Below are 17,350 nucleotides of genomic sequence, written 5' to 3'. Positions count from 1 at the left end.
TTAACATCTGGCAAAAATATTGCCATCCATGATATAAATGCCCTGTGCTATCATCATCTTCAAGGTAGAATTTCACAAGCACTTCTCTACTGAAAAGGAATCATATGTTTTTTTTCATTCTGTCACTGTGGTTGTCGATTGCAAGAACTTTGCCACTCACAAAATTGTCTTACAAGTCCCAATTTACAAAATATGGAATAGGGCTCAAGATTAGCAGTGGCCCTGTGGCCCAAGGCCACTAAAAACTGGTGTCGGGCCTCCAAATTTTCAAAAAAAGTTAACTTTTATACTTTCAAATCTAAAAAAAGTTCAAGTGATTCGAATCGGCCACCAGAGAATAAAATCAGTGTTGAACCCTGTTTCATATTACAAAATATTTGATGTAGTACAATATATGATGCCAAAACTTGCTGCTGACAACAGAAAGGAGGTAAGGTACCATTATAGATAGAAACAAATCCAAACGGCACAAAGATATATCATTCCTAACAAGCAACTATTGTAGGTGTAGAGTTATCATAGCTCAAAACACACTCAGATGTGTGCAGTAACTCATGTCTATCAACACTTGGATCACATATCAATATATATTGGAAGATAAGACTATACTGAAAATAATTCATCAATGTCATGAGACAGCTGAAGTATATAATGTACCATCACAGATAGAATACACTCAAATGTTGCACCCCCCCCCCAAAAAAAAAACACCCCTCATTTCTAAAGACTATGACAGTGTTAGCAAAGACAAAAATGTGATGGTATACAATGGAAATAACTCTTTACCTACAATAGTGAGATCAAGTTAAAGATCATCACACATAGAAACACACATATGTGATCCCACTAAATTGCCACTTTTGAAATTAGATAAGAACTTGCAAGCCCATTGCCCTGCTTACTTTGCCAGGTTAAAAATGGCCACCAGCTTGCGTCCCAGACTCTTGCCGTCCTTGAAGCCTTCAGAAAAGAGAATGACCTCTGCGATCTGCTCGTTGTCCGGCCGCGACATGGCCACGGGCCGGAAGAGCTGCTTGAGATTGTCCGGCAGCTTCTGTCGGCCACCGTAACCCTTCCCGGCAGGATTCAGGGTGATAAAGATTCCAGAGTTGGGGTCGATGTCAACCTATGCAGTTGGGATTAGAGAAACAAGATTTGAATTCTTAATTTCTCATAATGTCTCTTCCATCAACACAAATTAAGTATCAGCTGCTTATCTGTTTGTCTGTTTATAGGCAACATAATTGATTTTCCTGTATCTTTCCTGCAAATGTTCTCTGCATTTAAATGGCTTCCTGAAGTCATCTTCAGACCAAGTTATGAAACTCCTGGTTCCAATCTCACATGATGACAATGAATATTGAATTGGCATCATGTTACTATAAACTACAACAAGTTTACACAACTTCTTTCAATTATTAGCTACGAGTGTTGCTTCCTGTTATTATACATCTTCTGAATACACTTTTCTACATCTATCACTCTTTGTTTACATCTTTAAGATCATACGTACACTATAGCAAGATAGATAGCAACATGAATGTACATAAGCAGATACATACAGTAGATAGGTATATGGGTGGATTAAGATAGCTAGGAATAAAGATGGAGACATAAGTATAGTATGTACATACATACAAATGCATTCTAAGAAAGAAAGAAGAAATAGAATGCCACTTTAAGGTAATCACTCACTGTTCTGTCTAGTAGATCACACTTGGGCTTCTTCTGCTTGAGGGCCGCCTGGATGGTCTGGATCTGCATGGAGACAGCTGAGAGCACCGCCTCCTCCAGACGGTTGAACTCGTCGAAGCAGCCCCAGGCGCCACACTTGACCAGACCGATGAAGATGCGACCCATTGATTTCACGTCGATGCCCTGCAAGGTCATGGGTGAAAGTTGAGGAGTTTGTTTTAATTCTCTTGGGACCATTACTATACCAAACTGCTAAAAGCAACAAAGCATAGCTTCTGACATATACTTACAGTATCAATTATATTTATTATCAACATAAACTGAATACTATCTTCAAGACCAGAAAATGGTCAATTTCAATGCAATGGTATTCAATACAACCTCAGTATTCCACTACAAGTTCAAAATGTCAATGTAGATTTTGATTCATCTAAGTAATATGATGACAACATATAATTCAAGCTGTTCAACTGGATACATGTTTAAAAGTTATGGAAGCACACAAATACAGAAATATTCAAATTCTGCTCGTAAATATGATTGCTTTAGTTTTTGTGTGCTGATAAAAATGGAGGATTTCACAAAAACCTATTATATCACATTCCCGTAAACACTTTCCTGCACACCGGCCATCAAATGCACATAATTGTCTAGAACATTTCATGGACAAGACTATCTTTGTTGCTCTCACCATACATTAGTAATTCAGTAAGGGACATCAGAATTTTGACTCACTTCATCACAATTGAAGACCAGGACTTGTCGCCCAAAGAGTCCGCCGAGGGCCTTGACAGATTCTGTCTTACCCGTACCAGCTGGTCCATAGGGGTTCCCACCCATACCCATGTGCATGCCTTGAGTGAGGGTCAGGTAGCACTTGTCTGTCAGTGGGGTGTGCACCAACTTGGCTGCATTACCTGTAGGAATCAGAGCGGACAGAATGGTGATAAAGAGCAGTCTTGTAATGTGATAAAGGCAATTATTTGAAGGAGCTGAGAGGACAATATGGTGATGTTATAACCCTTTGTGACATTCAAAAGTTAAAGACATTCTCACTACTTTGACTGGTTTTACTTAAAAAAACATAGATATGCTTATCTATGTCCCCACATATATTAAACATTTTCTGTCCAGTGGTAACTTTATCAAATCTTCTTATTGTGCCTTGAGCATGTAAGTAAAGCCAGCACATTATAAGTTTCACTTAAATTGATACTGTTATCTTGATTATCATTATCGTTATGATCATCATCATTATTACCTCCGCCAAGAGAGGAGGTTATGTTTTCGTTACCGTTGGTTTGTTTGTTTGTTTGTGTTGTTTGTCCTTGTGCAAAATAACTCAAAAAGTAGTTAACGATTTGGATGAAACTTACAGGAAAGGTTGAGAATGACACAAGTAACAAACGATTGAATTTTGGTAGTGATCCAGGAATTTGGGGGGAATTTATGAAGGATTTTTGATATTTTGACAGGTAGGGTCAATGAACTTGGGAGTTTAAGCTGCGCATTTCTGAGGTTTTCAAACGCGCACTAAAGTGCGTGCTCCAGTTTCTGCAGCTGGGCGAGGCGCATCGCGCAGCTGAGGGTTTATGACGTAACAAAGGCTTCTATATTGGGAAATCGGGCGATTTTTCAGCATGTATACCTATGGGTGTGGAAATCACTGATCTCTACGGAAGAGCCCAAAGAGCTTTTCCCCAGTGGTGGAGAGGAGAAAAATCTCTTTGGGAAGAGCAAGATCATCGATGGAAAGTAGCTGCTTGGCGGAGGTCTGCGCTCTCAGAGTGCTTTTCTAGTTTATTATCATCACCATCATTACATCTCTATTATCATCGAAGCTATTACTATCATCAATATTATCATTGACATCATCATCACTACTGTGCCCTTCTTAAGAGTTAAAGTAGAATCCTCACCCTGATACTCATAGGTGTACTGGAACTCAGCATCCACCATCCTCATGATGGCTGCCTTAGAGCTGTCCAGGTAATAGCGCAGCTGTTTCTGCCACAGCCAGTCACCCAGACTGGTCACGTTGTTCTTCTGCAGGAGCTGCACCACATCGATGCTGTGGATGGTGTCCAGAATGAGGGCCTGTCGGGAAGGAGAATCTGTATTATGACTACTGTATAAGCTGTTATTTTTGCGAGGGTTTAATTTTTGCAAATTTTGCAAATCACAGTTGGATCACGAATTAAACAACATCCGAAATTGTCTCCATGTGCTTTGTTAATAGAGCATTAATGTAAGCGTTGCCGTCGATTCGCGAAAACAACATCTCGCTAAAATGTCTATGATCTCGTCATTCGCGAAAATATCTGTACGCGAAAATAAGAGCGTATACAGTACGTGCTACCATGCGCACTGACATCGGCACCAACACCAACATCAGCACCAGAACCAACACAAGCATCAACCTCAACATCAACATCAACGTCAACATCAGAGACGAAAACACAGGAATTTACACCTAAAATGGTCACCGTGGTTTTTCTATTCTGAAGTGTCTACTTTTCTTGATCATTTTTCACAGCTGTAAATCTACATTATTTGAACCTACATTGTATGAAGAGCTCTGTTTCATCTGGGTGATTAACTTGTGTGTGGGTCTAGTTGGTCAAAATGAAAGTTTAGTGATGGTGACAATTAGCTTTCTCATTGTTTTCCTGATTGTGTGTGTTTGTACATGTGTGTGTGTGTATGTGTGTGTAGGTGTGTTTTCAAAAATAGATTTGACTTGATTCTTATTCAACAGTTTCTGGTTTCTTATCTCTTTGAATTTATATCCCATATTTCCGATCGCTTCGTGTCAGAAGTCCTCATAAAACTAGCAGTAAATATAACAACTAGATATGACTGTTTTCTTTTTAAAAAATATGTATCAGTTCTTCTCTTTGCCATAGGGGACATCTTGCCTTTAGCTTGAGCTCCAGGACATGGATTGCCACGTTGCGCTCCCCGGCAGCCCCACCAATGTCAGCCGAGGTGTATCCCTCCAGCTGCTGCTCCAGCTCAATCAGGAGCTCATGGAGACTGTTCTCACTGATAGCAGCCTCACACTGCTCGGTGAACTGAATCTGAGCTGCTAGGCACAAGATCTGGAGTCAGAGAAAGGTGACAAATTTCAGCTCTTTAATCAGCAAATGTTAAACGATCCATCCAAGGGCAACTTAAAATACATTGCTGCATGGAGAAGAGGCACTATAATATGTGATTCCATGATAACATATTGAGGTGACCCATATACTCTGTCCTAGTTATGAATATAATTCTTGTAATTCCCAGTTTTTCCAGCTTAAATGCAGCAGTGAAGTCCAGGCAAGGTAATCAAGATATGGTCTTTGTAAAAATATGGGAGGAAAATATATTGTACAATAGGTGGTCAATGGGAACAAGATCAGTCTCAAAGCAAATAAGTACGCCTCTGTAGACAATTCGTTACTGATACTTATGTCAACAAAATAAAATACAGTTTCAGTTCTTACCTTGAGGTATATGATATCAGGGGAGTACATGAAAAAAATAAGCATCTGAAGCAAAATATACATGAATTATTCTTTTAGATCTTTTACAGTTCTGCTCTTTCAACAACCAACAACACGCAAAGGTATGAATCACAGTTTTATTCTACAGGAGTGCTTGAAACATCACCCATACGCCAGACTCCTGATAAAAGATCAATACATTCACAAGCACTGGAAGAGGACGTGTGACACGCTCACCTGTGAAGGGTACTTGGTTGGGTCCACCCCAGCTCCTGAGCTGCTGGACTTGTGAGCTTTCAGGCAGTCAATCAGCAGTTTCTTCAAGGTGGACTTCATCTCCTTGGCCAAATCACCCAGCCAGATCTGAAGAATGAGATAGCAAGTACTGACAATTAAGCATCAGTTGCAAAGAACACATCGATTTCACAATCTAACTGGGGTACTTAGATGCAAGTGGATCCAGCTATACAATCTGCTGTGTGACTGGTTGCATACAGTTTCCGCAGTGATGCCAGCAATATTTGCTATATGGAAAAAGATGCCTTCACTCACAGGACATTTTTAGCGGTACATGCTGTCTTGCTCACTCTATTTAGTCAGAAACAGCATGTTAGTTTCAGTCTATTCTATTGTATGTTACATACACAAAACGAAAGATAATGCTTAATTTCATTTGTCTCCAGACAATGATAAATAGAATCTTTATGTCGTTGGGGTGGCATAACTGCATTCATTCCACATACAAAACAGATGAAGATGGAATTGGACTAAGATTGCCCACAAGACTAGATTGAGCAGGTTTCGTGACAGCCCCCAACCCCCTTAAAAAACACATGCACAAACACAGAAACAAATGGTTTTGAAAGTTATTGGCAAATAACTGATGTTAAAGCTCAGTGCAAAGCCTGCATAAACAGCACTCTGATCTGCACAGCCTAGTTATATCCCTTAGGATCAACACTGAAGAAAGCAAACACTCAGAGTACTACAAATTTGATGTGAATAAAGAGTGGGGAAACATATATCACATGTCAGTGATTCCCAGTGTACCTCCACTTCTGGAGTAATCTCCACAGCCTTGAGGAGGGGGACGACCTCGCCCTCCAGCGACTTCATGGCCACGATGTGCTTGAAGCCCTCGTCGAAGTCCACGCTGTGGATACCAGCGAACAGTTTCTTGAGGTGGGACTGGATGACAGCTGGGTTCTGGGACTGACCCAGGATCTCCAGAAGGTCATCGTCGCCGATGAAGTAGAACCGGGGCAGGATGGACCTCTTCTCCTAGAGACAAAAACAATGTAGGGAATGTCGACAGGTGAGTGTGCATGGAAGGAATTAAACCCTGTCACTACCCCGTTACCTTCAATTGTCTTACCCCTGGCTTGCTCATGTTCACTGATCATCAGAGATGTTCTGAGTTGTACTACAATTACTTTCCTACAATTTCTGAGTGTCTGACCATCATGTTCTTAGACTTTAAGGTTTACATGGGCGAGATGCAATCATATTATCATGCTTGAGTGGACTCATCTACTTTGTGTTCCTGCTTCACTATGGGGAAAATTACTGAAATGCATATAATACCATGAAGGATTAAACGACAAAGGGACAAGTGCAATGCCAGATAAAATGTTGATGATGATATTGTCAACATTGACGATGACAATTTTTTATGACAATAATGACGATGAGAATAATAACAAGAAAAGTTTTTTTTTCTTCTAATATTAATTTGATTACAGAGTACTATATTTCACAGTCCCCAGCCAGTTTGCAGAAAATAGTACTCTGTGCAGCGTATCTCACTCAGCACTCATGTTTCAAAATGATTATGTTTTCAGTCAAATGAGAGAGGAATCGATAATGAGACTTCACATACTTCCAGAAATTCATTGAGGGCTTTCTGACATCTCTGCAACTGGTCGAGGAGAGTAGAGAGAGTGTTGCGTAAACCAGACCGGCCAACGAGGGAGAGGACGCGATTATCTCTGGCTACGTCCATCATGATGCTCCTGCAAATAGAGAACAAATTATAATACTGTGTTGATTACAATATCAGTGCCAATAACCACTCAGAGTCTGTTTGATTACTTGCATCAAAGACATATCTCAGAGAACAGGAACATTTTAAACACATCTAAGAGTGGAGATTTAAACTGCTTGGGCCTTACCTTATGCTAAAGGCAAAATCTTCAAATACAACAAAAATAACACAACTTTATAAAAAAGAACACACACATACACAAACACAGACAGACGCACACACACACACAGCTTTCAATAATACTGTTACAAGAAGAAGAGGCCTAGATAAAGCCCTGTGATACCTGAAGTCATCGTCAACCCTCCTGAAGCGCCCCTGCTCCTTGGGGAGGGCGCCACGCCCAAAGATTGGTTCCAGGTAGACCCATTTTCGCTGGATCTGATTCAGGTTCTGGAGGTACTCGTCCAAGTCAGCCAGCCGCTGCTCCCAGATGGTGGCCTTGTCTGCAAAGCCTTTGTAATAGGGCGAGTCCTTTAGGGACTGCAGCAAACTCTGGTTGTCCCCAACCTGGAATTATCAAGAAGTAAAGGTTACTTGAGGTCACATAAACATCAGGCGAGATATTCATAATATACTTGTATAGCTTGGATAGCAGCACCTAGAAAGAAATCAGTGCCATACCGTTCATTTGTGTGATTTTTAATAAATGAATGGATGAATACTTGACTGCATCAGTTGTTTTTTTTTTCCATTGGACAAGAGCATCCTCTGTTTCAATTGATTTTGAAAAGTAAAAGTTGAGAGTATTGGATAATTTTTAAAAACATGTTCTGATACTCTCACTCAAATGCACTTATGACTGTCTCTAACATGTGATAAATCTGAACAACCTATCTACTGCTCCATTTTAAGAATCTTGCACTTGGAGCAGAATTATCCCTGCATCTTCCCAGAAATTTACTGTAAGTGTTGTTCAAGAACAAAAATGCATGCATGACATATGCATAGGTCAATAAAGATTGTCAAAATAATATATTTCTGAAAATGAAACTTTAACCCAGAGTTAAATTTGAGTTAGTAAGAGACACACTAAGAACTAAAAGTACTAGAGTAAATGCAAACAGCTGTAAGGTTTCTAACCTGTGTAACAAGGTCCTTCCAGTCCTTGATCAGCATCAGCTGGTTGTTCTTGCTGTCGGAGTACTCAGTCAGTGAGAAACAAGCCCCTACACCCCACACATCCAACTCTCTCAGCGCCTCACGGATGGACACTTCTCCTTTGGCTCGGTTGTACAAATCCTTACCAGATAAAAATATATATTACAGTATATAATATAGAAAGGCAGTAGTCTACATCATTGGGAGGCAATAGTACCAGAACATACTACAGGCTCTCTGTTTACTGTAAAAGTGGATATTTTCGCGTGACTAATTTTTCGCGCTTCCCCGGGGAAGAAGAGTTTCACGTGTGTTTAATTCCGCGGAATCAAGATATCACGCACAGGAACACATGGCAAGCAAAAATATTCGTGTACTTTTATTTTCGCGCTAGTTTCTGGTTGCGCGAAATGCGCGAAAATTTCCACACCGCGAACATTTCCACTTTTACAGTACCAGATAACATAGAAAGCATGTGACAGTGAACTGTTCTGAGATCTCCACCAAACCTCTTTTGTATTAACGTAGAGGAAAAAGCTGAAGGTAATTGGCAAATAAGGGCTTCGTAACATGCTTCAATGTGCCAATGACAATAAATATGGGTACACGTCATGTTCAAAGGCTGGAAATGGCAAATATTTTGGCTTTGGTGGAAACAACAGGAGACTAAAATAAAAATCAATACAAATGCAACATACTTTGCACTGGAATGGTATTTTCTACTATGTACTGGAATGGTATTTTCTACTACAAGCAATATCGTTAATAGAAGGCAGCAATGAACACACTGAATTTTTTGCTGTGACTTCTATTATCGAGTAATTAGGCAATGGATCAAACTAGGCCAAGATGGACGTACCTTCAGGCCACTGGCATTGGCCACAATCTGATCTGAGGTCTTGAGGATGTCACCGAAGGTCATCCTGTCCACGGCTGTGGAGCGAGGCATCTTCAGCATTCGGTAGAGGTCCATCCAGTGCTCCTGGGTAAAGATGTCACTGCTAAGGTACTTCAGCAGGGGTGACACAATCTGTGTGGAGCCACAAATTAACACAGTCGACCATTGATTATCATCACTGCAATGTCCTTGTGTGTATTCTATCAAGTTAATGTCCTCCATGAGACATCAAAATCCGCGGGAGGTACTCTGGTAGCAGCTGATTCACTTGCATTTGACACACATCACAGAATCATTCATCCAACATAATCCTAATCACTCAAGGATCAAACTTCCACTATCAATTTATTCAATCAGTTTATTCAATGTTCATTGCAGCACAGTAATGACATGCACTCTTCATTCTTGATCACTTTTTTAATACTTTTCTATCGGAACTAATCTCTTTGCAATAATTTTACATTTTGATACATGAATACTTTATTTTTTCTCGGGTTACATTCTATGTCTTGTGTGAAACAAAAATGCTCTAATGGTATAACAGGTGTCTGGCCTTCTGTGTTGTTAAGAATTAACAAATTGAACATGGAAAATACCTTTACCTTTCAAAGACCTCTTTTTTACCATTCATTCTGTAATGATTCCACTAGACACAAGCTGAAAAAAAAAAATCATGCTTCCATCACTTTCCCAGTTTACTTGAACTTTGCAGGCAAATTTCTTGCTTACCAGAGTATAAAGTTATATTTTAGGTTAGGCAGAACTATCAAAAGTAACTTGATTCAAACAACCAAATTTAGCAGTTGAAACCATTGTTTGACAGTTATATATGTCTTCGTACGCAACTTTGAATGTAACACGTCCTGTGAATGCATGTTACACCTTTTTTTTTTTTTCTAACTACTCCATTCCATTTACAATGGTGCAGACTCTTCAGTCATCATTATCAGTAAAAACCAGCCTGATGGGATTAAGACTTTGATAGGTGTGAATTAGAGTGTGTTAATGTTCAAGTTGATGTTAGTTTTAGTGCCTGTCATGTGCTGGTGCTGGTGGTAGTGCTTGCGTCATGTGTTTGGGCAAGTGGATGTTCACCTTGTACTTGTCAATGTCCTTGCTGAGTCTGACCGTCATCACGGTGTGCTCAACGTCAGGCCCTCCTGACCGCAGCTTCTCTGCCCACAGTGTCAGGAAGTCATCAAACAAGTACGTCTTGGATCTGAGGGGAAATATGTTATGATAATTCAATACAGCTGCCACATACTGGGTTTTGTAAATTTGTTGTCTTGTTTCTAACTTTTGCCATTTTGCAGGGGAGAAAAATGAAACATACAGGCAATGAATGTGCACCAAGGAAAATATAAAGATTTGTAGTTACTGTATCTTATTCTGTCCAATAACAGTCTTTGTTTCCTTCAGTCTCTGTTCTTTGTTCTTTTTGTTTTGTTGTGTGGTTTTTGGGGGTTTTTTTGTTTGGTTTTTTTTTTTTTTTTTTTTTTTGGGGGGGGGGGTTTGGTCAATAAGCTCTGCTCTGTTACTCCTTCAAAAAGGCAAAAAGAGAGTCAATAAAAAGAATAATATGCTCAGGACATTTTCCAAGAAAGCAGGCATTCACTTATTTACTGTGTAAAGAATACAATCTTGGAACACCTAAACCCCTGAAAGTGTTTTTTTTTTTTTCCTTTTAACCCTTTCTGTACCAAAGAGTCCAATGTGCACAACTTTCACACAAATGCCTGTGGACAATAACTTAATGTGGCATGCAGAGAGTCAATAGGAACAATCTGAGAGGTATCAGAGAGTGTTTACCTAAAAACGATCCAGTCCTCTGTCTCGATGTCCGAGAGGCCAGTGTTGAACTCTTCATACAAAGTCCACATGGTAGTCTGCTGGTCAAAGTCAACCTCAAGATCATTGGCAATGGAGAAGAAGGGTTCCTCCAGCTCAAAATGCTTGCAGTCAAATCTGAAAGAGCGTATCACATGTTGCCATTTTAAATGTCTGCGATAAACTGTGCAGGCATTATGGGAACATTGTGATCATCTTTTACAGAACTATATTTTATTATTAACATCTTAACCTTAAAACATTTTGATGTGTCATGACCATAAGCAGGCTGACAGCGTGACATAGATATCAAATCTTTCACGAGGCAATGTCATATAGAAAAGCCATATCAATGAATCTCCATTTTGTTTCATTCTTTCCGTGGTCATCTACCTTTGACAAGAGAATCATTAAACAGTGGTGGCTGGTCTAGAAGCCAAATCTCTGTGAACAGAGAACTAGAGCCTCCTTTATACTGGATTGTTGTTGTTTTTATTTGCTTTATCACGCCCCTAAAGGAAGCAGACTGCAGTTGTTTCGTCCTGCAAAGTTAACAAGTCTGATTATCTATCTAAAGGAAGCAGACTAACAGTTGTTTCGTCAAGGTGTTCTGCAAAGTTAACAAGTCTGAGACCCATAAATTAGCAAACTGAATGGCAAAAATTCTTGGGGTTTTCATGCCATCTGTGCTGACTTATGTTCTTCTAAGGTAACACTTGAAATGATTAACACAAGATTTAGATGTTTAAATGGCCGTTTGAGAATAGACAGTAGCCTCCACAGTAAAGCCTCCATCCTAAACCTCTTCAAGCTTAAAAGATGGTAATTGAGTACAGAAAGAAGTGTAAGATCATCATTTTTTTTTTAATCTCCAAAACTCATATATTAAAAACAAAGTCCACCATCCCCCAAGGAGACCATCAATTCTGCTAGTGGACCACTCAAAGACTCACATCAGGCTATTCTTGGTCTTTTGCATCTCGTCAAACTCCACCTTCTTCTCCTTCACCAGCTCCACGGCACGAAGACACTCCTCCTTGCCACCGGCCTCAATCACATCTGACGTTGGCTTGGCATGGTTCCAGCGAGCTGCAAACTTCTCTAGCTCTGTGCGGAATGCCTCCACCCTCGACTCAACGTTGTTTTTCATCACATTCACCTACGGGAAGAGTTTGGCCATAAAATGTTACTCGTACAGATAAAGCACTTTGACACAGACATCCTCCACAAATGAGAGATGTTCCTCTGATATCTTAAGTCATTAAAACCTCAAGTTAAGCCTGATATTCATAAGTGATATCACATTACTACAAAGTACATCACTCTGTAATATTTGTCAGATATCAGATGACATGGAGAAAATGCAATTTTGCTATCAAATTGATCAATTACAATCATTGATTTCAGATTTGCTTTCGTGATCAATTCCTCACATAAAGAATCATACACATGTATCTATTGTAAATTTACTTCATTGAGCCCATAATAACACTAATCAACAAACATTTACACAGAAGAAACAAAGATGAAAAAAAAACTCAACACTTCTATTTGGGGTGTCTGAACAGCTTTTCCCAGTTTGTATACAAGTGACAACCTAATCTTGCGTCATTTGATGCTATAATGGCACATATTCAACCCTAACCAATCCTCATCAAGTAGACAAAGTAAAACAGCAGCCGGTAGATTGTTAACCTGTTGAAGACCAGTCCCAAGTATTCTTGGGCTGGGGTGAATGGGAAATGCGTATTGCAGGAAAACCAGTCCGTAAAGACTCCATGGGATGCGGGGCGTGTCTGTTTTTACCTGTTCCTTGATCATCAGCTGGTGGCTCTCCATCATCAGTTCAAACTTCTCCCAGAGGGCATGCAGCTGGGTGAACTGATTGACGCCTCCACCAGCCACAGTGCGCAGCAGCTTGTTCTTTGCCTCAGCATTCTCAAACTTGGGGCGGATCTGCACCAACCATTAACAATGTTCAGTTAAGAAATCTTTACTCTGTACCATTTCACAGCACTCTCAATTTCACTAAAACATGCATCTACAGACTGTAACTTGTAGCACTTGTGTATTTTGTCCCCAAAACCAATAACATAAATCTGTGAAGTTTCAGATATAACTATGTAGAGACTGTGTTTTACGGACATTCTTTTTTTTTTTTCTTGTTTTCCCCTTTTAAGTTTTATTACCATTTCTGGCAAATTGCCTCCCTATCACAATCTCAGATATGTTGAGGCAAATTCAAATTCCATTGGTAACAATCTAGCTTCTGAGAATTACAAACTGTGTTGCCAACCATGTGTGTGCATTCATGAACACCAAATCTCTGCTTGATGCGAATTCTCCTCAAGGGTCAACTCAAAAAGTGATAGAACTCACGACAAAGATGTCACAGAATCAAATCATTAGTCAACAAGCAGTGAATGACAGTGAAAGAGAGCCTCAGTTTATGCCATTTGCACTCTAAACTGCGTAGATCCAGAACAGTCTCCTATATTTAGATTTATAGCCCACCTCTGGTTTCTTTGACTCCAGTTCAGCGTGCTTGGCATTGGCATTCCCAATCTCCTCCACCGTCTGTGGCATGGTTCCCAGTGCCTCCATTCCCTCCTTCAGGAATCGCTCAATCTCCGTCACGCTCTCTGTGATGGATCGCCGTAGCGACGAGAGCAAGGCATCAAAAAGTCGCTGGATGTGGTCGTCGATGGTAGCCTTGACTGGGCCAGTGGACACTGTCACACAGTAGACCTTGATTTGACTTGAGAGATATTGAGATATTGAGAGAAATATAGAGTAATGCGTCATTGATTTCTCTTTTAATCTGTTTATCTTTTGGTATTTTGCGGTTAGCAGTACAGAGTCTGGCAAAGCAACCTTACAATACAAATTCGAAATCACAATGTACAGTCTCTTGCACAGCTTCATCTTTCATAGTCTTATTCATGTTTACTGGACAAGCAGTATGACCACTACCATCACTGAAAATAATTCATAGAAAAACACGCCATGGCAAAATCTAGAGACTAAAACATGATATACGAGTCTAACTTGAAGATCTCAATTTGCGATGAAGTACTTTGAAAAGAGGCATGGCACAAGATCCAAAAGAATATGAGACCCAGTCTTTGTTTTAGATTGTGGCTTCATTCTTCATTTTCTTTCATGGATTAATCATGTTTAGGAAGTTATCTCACTGAGGAAGCTTCTCAGAGTCTCTCCCTCTGGCCTTCAGGGCCTTGAAGTTACGCTCCCAGTCAGTCACAGTCTGCAAATGGGTCTCAAGGAGCTTGTCAAGGTCGATGGAGCCCAGCACAACCCAGCCCTGGAATGGCAGAATAATACAAGATATTCAACATTCAAGTACTCATTCATTCATTATTCCCTTCCATTCAAAGATGCAAATTAAAGAGTAACCAAAATTCAAACAAAAGAGACACTTCAAGGAGTAGAAATGGAAACTAATACCCTGGGTCACATGAACTACTCTACAGATTACAGTTCAGATAACGCCTTTGAGTATGCTCAAACGGTAAAGGGATACACATTGCACTCACATTAATGTATTCAAAAGATGCAAAATCAAAGAGAAGAAAGCAAAAATATAATTTCATGTACTGTAAAGTGGCAACTAATTCGCCTTGTAAATTTGTTTTCGCGCAACCTATTAAAATAGCAAAGTCAAATACTTCAATACAGATCACTTGCTATATGTTCCTTGATGTTTGATTCTAAGGTAAATAAAAACATTGCGAAACATTTATTTACCCACTTTGCAAAAAATTAGGATTGAAAGCAAAATATCCACTTTTGTATACGATTGCCCATTGTTTCATATATCAGTGTACTCCAAGAACCATGCCACAGCTGACCTAGATATTTGTGTCAGTCGAGACAATACTGAAGTTTACCGACACAGAATGCAAACATAGATATGTGTTTATCAATCACTTTGGTTTAAATGGATGTGCTATGTGCTTGTGCATACGTTAACAAGGGTAAGAATATATATTTCAATTAGACATACAATGGCCCATGAATAACTTATAATCATTTCAGTCTTCCCAGTGGTTAGTTGTGAGTTAATACAATACTCCATCATCACGGTTTCTTCACCTCAAAGATCTCCTTGGCTTTGTCCAGCTTCTCAAAGAGCAGCTCGGCCATCTTGTAGACACCCAGAAAGCCAGATGCATTCCTCTCAATGATAGCCGGGTAGATGAGCGGTTCTCCCGTGTCCCCAATGCCCCGGAAGTGGTAGGGCAAGCTGATGAACTTCTTCATCTCGCGGTAGTACTTGGCACGAATCTCCTCGATGGGTGGACGGAACTGCAGTGACTGTTGCCTGCAAAGGAAGGGTTTGAGTAAAACATAATGTCATCACTTGAGAGCTAAAAGCTTTTTGTTCACTACAGGAAGTAAGAGGTTAACTCATGGCTATACAGATAGCATCGTGAAGGCCATGTTCTTGACAAAATGATGCTACTCTACAGTTGTTTAGCCATTTTGACCTGAATTTACTCATAAAAAGGATAAAAAGCACTAACATTTGTACCAAGTTCATTTGTTAACAGAATGGAATGGCTAGGCAAGAGGTATTGAGTCAGAAGGGATGATAAAGAAATAGGATCAAATCTTCAGCTACAATTGGCAGCAGAGACGACCATTTTAATACTCCTTTGGTTGTCATGTGGCACTTGTGTCCATCAAGATTTTTACTCAACTACTCCGAGAGAGGGAGAAAGAAGTTCTCTTCTGAAAACACATACACATTCACACATTGTCACACTCACATATTCTCTCTCATGACCACACACACACAAACATATACACACAAATACAATGTTTCATAAACCACAGTCTCCCAACTTTTAACTCTCCTCAATACTGCCATCTCCATCTCTCCTCACCTGTAAACCAGCTCCACCTTGATCTCTGGTAGGTTCTCATTCAGGGCCTCAAGGCCCATCTGGTACTGGTGCTCAAGGGCCTTGTAGAGCTGCCGGTCCCAGTGCATCTTCCACTTCATGACTTCATGTCCTGACTCTTGTAGCCCTGGTTATGGCAAAATTAAAAGTACATTGGGCAATATTTTGGATGGGTGCTTGTGATATGTAGGCTATCTATATGTTTTGAACATGCAGAAATAAAAATGCTTTCTAATACATCAAAAAAGCAAAATCCATCATACCCGGTGGAGCGCAAAAAATTTACACGCACAAAAAATCCACTTTTACAGAGGATGGAAAACTAGATAGATTTATAGATGCCTGGATAGGTAGTTGGATACATGAATAGATTGATAGATAGATAGATAGATAGATAGATAGATAGATAGATAGATAGATAGATAGATAGATAGATAGATAGATAAACAGATGGATAGATAGATAGATAAACAGATGAATAGATGGACGTATAGGTAGACAGACTGATAGAGAGGAAGGGATAACAGATACATTTTCTCTCTATACAACAAAAATATGTCTGCTCTCGATATTGTTGCATGGATCACATATATCCTGAGAGAGAATCCTACCTGTGCTTCAAGAGAAGCCATGATGCCTCGTATCTCCTGCAGACCTTCCTTCCATCTGGGCTGCTGGCGAAGTAGATCGATGGACATCAGAGACACAACCTGAAAATCAAGCACAAAGTATTGGTTGGCAAAGAGGATAGGAAGTTTCCTAACTTTGCTTCCCGCACATTATTTCAAAGGTTCTGTTAAGGCAGATATTACGAGTAGCTCCACCTTTTGCTCAGAATGAGAAACATGTAAAGAGCTGATAAGGGGAAGGGGGCATGCAGTAGAACCCAAAGGAGGAATACAATTTTTTAGCATATTCGGATTGTAATCCTAACTAAAGTAATCCTAACTAGGTACAGTGCCATTTTTCCTTCCTTTTAATTTGGTTTGGAAGTTACAATGCATTGTATGGTAGTGAAACATATTCAAACAGTTGAGTACGTGTTCATCAATCGTCATTGGAATTAATAAAGAAAAGTCGTCAAACCAACGGTTTCAACACGGTTGTGAATGAATGGCCGAATGGAAGACAAAGACGTGAAGACAGAGTATGCAGCTGAGTAGTGTGATCAGAAAATAGCACGTAAACTAAGCCCAAGTACTAGTAGCAGCATAAGTAGGTATATTCACCACATACAAATTCTTATATTCTTCATTGCAAGAGCAGCACTTTCATGAAGGGCACAAGTAAAGGCAAGTCCCAATACTCACATACATATATATACATATATATGTCATGCGCTTTATAAATGTAGTATTATCATTATTATATCATG

At 39.8% G+C, this 17,350-nt stretch overlaps 1 protein-coding gene across 1 annotated transcript in view; it reads right to left on the bottom strand.

The window, feature by feature from the left end:
• The window catches only part of LOC139716300 (cytoplasmic dynein 2 heavy chain 1-like), a 101,594-nt gene that overhangs the window by 69,242 nt on the left and 15,002 nt on the right, over positions 1–17,350 (bottom strand). Inside the window, 21 exon segments of the mRNA XM_071627863.1 lie at positions 903–1,126; positions 1,696–1,878; positions 2,431–2,612; positions 3,615–3,792; positions 4,614–4,796; positions 5,421–5,546; positions 6,234–6,464; positions 7,063–7,195; positions 7,511–7,734; positions 8,308–8,466; positions 9,185–9,355; positions 10,319–10,442; positions 11,033–11,188; positions 12,004–12,209; positions 12,857–13,006; positions 13,565–13,808; positions 14,245–14,372; positions 15,164–15,392; positions 15,958–16,073; positions 16,076–16,102; positions 16,587–16,685. Coding sequence (XP_071483964.1) covers positions 903–1,126; positions 1,696–1,878; positions 2,431–2,612; positions 3,615–3,792; positions 4,614–4,796; positions 5,421–5,546; positions 6,234–6,464; positions 7,063–7,195; positions 7,511–7,734; positions 8,308–8,466; positions 9,185–9,355; positions 10,319–10,442; positions 11,033–11,188; positions 12,004–12,209; positions 12,857–13,006; positions 13,565–13,808; positions 14,245–14,372; positions 15,164–15,392; positions 15,958–16,073; positions 16,076–16,102; positions 16,587–16,685 — 3,473 coding nt within the window.

Source organism: Diadema antillarum, unplaced genomic scaffold (assembly GCF_040938485.1).
Source record: "Diadema antillarum isolate AM-2024a unplaced genomic scaffold, OU_Dant_1.0 scf00000063, whole genome shotgun sequence".
In the NCBI taxonomy this organism is placed as follows: Eukaryota; Metazoa; Echinodermata; class Echinoidea; order Diadematoida; family Diadematidae; genus Diadema; species Diadema antillarum.
Note: the sequence above shows the minus strand (reverse complement) of the source record. Positions and strands in the feature narration are given on the sequence as shown.